Genomic DNA, 2,946 nt, shown 5'->3' with positions numbered 1-2,946 from the left:
TATCCGAACACCTAAAAGTATAATATTTGAAACATAATCACTTATTTTTAACGAAAAATTCTTTAAACATTAAAACGTATTTCGAAAAAAAATTCAAACACTAATTTTTGTATTAAACCTTTAAACTTATACACTTTAATCTTTTAGATATAATTATCAGAAAATTTCATTTCCCCTTTTTTCCCATTCTTATTTTTGTGATATTTTTATCAAATAATATTTAAAAACTTATTAATTTAATTATGATATAGATTTATATGATAATATTCTATTTTTAAAGAATGTTAATGATAAATTTATTATTATTTTATTTAAAACAAATCAAGTTTTCTATGCTAGATTTGTAGAATATAAAATATTTTTCAATAAAATAGATTTGTAGAATATAAGATACTTTCAATATAATAGATATAAAATTCATGTTTATGGGGTTAATTGAAGGATGACCAATGAGAGAGGACTTTAATCAAATTTACGGGTTAATCGACAATTTATTATCTAAAACGTTAAGGTATAGCATAGGGGGGAAGTTATGATAAATGGATCAAAATAAGGTTTTAGATATAAACTAGTAATCCTATTACAGAAGAAAGGAACAGGATTGAACTCCAAATGCCCAGAAAACCGTTGAAAAATCCACTAGTTATGCGATTAGTGCAATGCAAGATACTATATTTACAAAACGGAAAGGCTTTACATATTTTATACAAGGAAGCAAAAATGGATGATGCATTTTCCATATAAATTATTATTACGACATTGCCAATTTAGCAGCATTCTCTCTAAAATTCCAGAAAATAAACAAGAAAAATGGCTTCTCTTGTGGCAGTGTAAGAGAGAAAAAAGAAAAAGAAAATCCAAAAAATCAGTAATTTGAAGCTCATATCATTAGATACAGTACCATACAATATAGAGCAACAATGCTGCTTAGCGCTCGGAATCTCTGACCGTCGGATTTTATCTCCTCGTGAAATCCCACCGGCGATGAAGCAGGACTACTCAACCAAGCTGATTTCTCCGGTGACGGAGATAATTCCGGTGGATGAACAGCTGTCCCTACCACTGAATGCCCCGGCGGATCTTTCCCAAAAATCTCTCTGGGCAACAATACCTTGGAAACCCCGAAAATGGCAACAGGATTTTGGTCAAAAACCGTTTGGGTAACCGACGCTAGAACGATTCCCGTATCGATCGCAACGGATCCGTTGACTCTCGAAATGTTGAGAGTGAAGCTACCCGCGCCGCTATCCTCAGTCGCTAGTGTGGGTTGAACCGGGTTCACGATCGATTCCAGAGAACCCAAAGGATAATAAGAATGAAGCACGTGGAATTTTAGAACCACTGATTTCTTATCAGCCGGAAGTGACTGCAATCTCAGGTTTCCCGGCAGATCACCGAAAGCGCCGTCTGTGGGGACAAAGAGAGTGATCCCAGCACCACCTTCGTCCGATTCGAATTCATCGACGACGCCGGAAGCGGATAACAATGCGGCGGCGACGTTGAAATTGTGGCCGTCGATCAAGGTTTTGGTAATGTTGAGGCCGAGAGGGGGGCGGGTTTCGGAAGCCATTAAGTTGAAGTCGTACGGGACGATGAGGGAATTGACGGCGAGAATCGTGATATTGTAAGGCAGCGATTTGATAAGGGACAAAACGGTGGCGTTTGAAGCGGTGTAAGGGGCGGGTGATTGGATTGTAATGGCTTCGGTTAATGGGTTGCGCGTGATGTTGACGGCGCCGAAGTTGGCAGGGGCCCGACCGGTTGTTTGGAGGAGGGTGGTTACGAGGACGCCGGAGGGCGGGATCTGGAGGAGGTTGGTCCAGGAGAAGTATTGTAGGAGGATGTGGTAGCGGAGGATATCGCCAAGTGAGGACGGAGGGAGGCGGCGTGTGAGATCAGAGGAAGGAGGAGTGGAGAGGTAGAGGTTTGGGACCGCAAGTAGAGTGATGGGGTCTTCGCGACGCGTGAGGTCGGAGAGGACAGAAGTGGAACTGAGGAGGGAGGCGAAGGAGGTAAAGTTTTGGAAAGAGGAGAGAATGGAGGTTATGTTAAGATCAGTGACGGCGGTGGGTGAGGAGGAGGAGGATGAGGACAGGAGGAGGAAATAAAAGAATGTGAAAGGGGTAATATGGGAAATAAGGAATGGAACTGCCATGCCTTTGAGCTCTCTCTCTCTGTCTTTTGCAGAATTTGAGAGTGAAAGGAAAAAAGAATGGGTGGACTGTGGAGAGAGATGCTCTGATTGTTTCAAAGTGCAAGTGGGGGAGTACGCGAGTGAGTGAGAATACGCTTTGATTTGATTGAATTTTACAATAATTCCAGCCTATAAATATGCTTATTAAACATTTATTTTATAGGAAAATCATTCTCGCTTAATATTACGAATTAAGTATTAAATAATTTGATGTTTCCGGTTGTATAAAAATCAGCTACTTTTTGTTTATGTTTGCTGTGTCCCCACTCGCAGCTCTGGTGTGAGTGAAGATACGTGCCGTTATGAACAGAAGACGTTTATAGATGCAAATTACTAATAAAGGTAAAGGGAGAGTAGTGAACAAGTTTCAATGTCCTAAGCAAAGCTTGATCTTTGTAATGACTTCAGACAGACAGACTCATCTGGAATATGTTAATGTCACGTGTCTTTGCACCATTTCTTTAATTTCCTATATTATTTTGTATTTTAAATTTTAATATTATAATATGATAACTTTAATTTTGGCGTTTTTCTTAAAAAATTATCGGTGATAAATATATTTACTGATCTAATACTGGTCAGATTATATTTTCTTAAAAGGGAGAGTACTGCCCCGCGCTATACGCTGACATGGGTTACACGTGGGTATAGCGCGGCCCCTGATCCGTACTATATGCCACGTAGGGATATAGCGCGGATTAGAGGTCGCGCTATACCTGATTATCTAACACGTGGAGTATAGCGCGGTACAG

General features: G+C 39.8%; 1 protein-coding gene across 1 annotated transcript; it reads right to left on the bottom strand.

Annotated features, from left to right (window-relative positions):
- Positions 1-856: 856 nt before the first annotated feature.
- Positions 857-2,276, bottom strand: LOC120159990 (fasciclin-like arabinogalactan protein 4). The gene has a single exon (XM_039170462.1). It carries the CDS (start codon positions 2,153-2,155, stop codon positions 881-883), a length of 1,275 nt encoding a protein of 424 aa, XP_039026393.1. The 5' UTR covers positions 2,156-2,276; the 3' UTR covers positions 857-880.
- Between the last annotated feature and the right edge of the window lie 670 nt (positions 2,277-2,946).

This window comes from Hibiscus syriacus, unplaced genomic scaffold, assembly GCF_006381635.1.
Source record: "Hibiscus syriacus cultivar Baekdansim isolate YM2019G1 unplaced genomic scaffold, ASM638163v2 tig00111388_pilon, whole genome shotgun sequence".
NCBI classification, from domain to species: Eukaryota; Viridiplantae; Streptophyta; class Magnoliopsida; order Malvales; family Malvaceae; genus Hibiscus; species Hibiscus syriacus.
This window is presented reverse-complemented; position numbering and strand designations above follow the sequence as displayed.

Excerpts from the sequence above, each read along its gene's own strand:
- LOC120159990 (XM_039170462.1), bottom strand. The coding sequence starts at position 2,155 with ATGGCAGTTCCATTCCTTATTTCCCATATTACCCCTTTCACATTCTTT.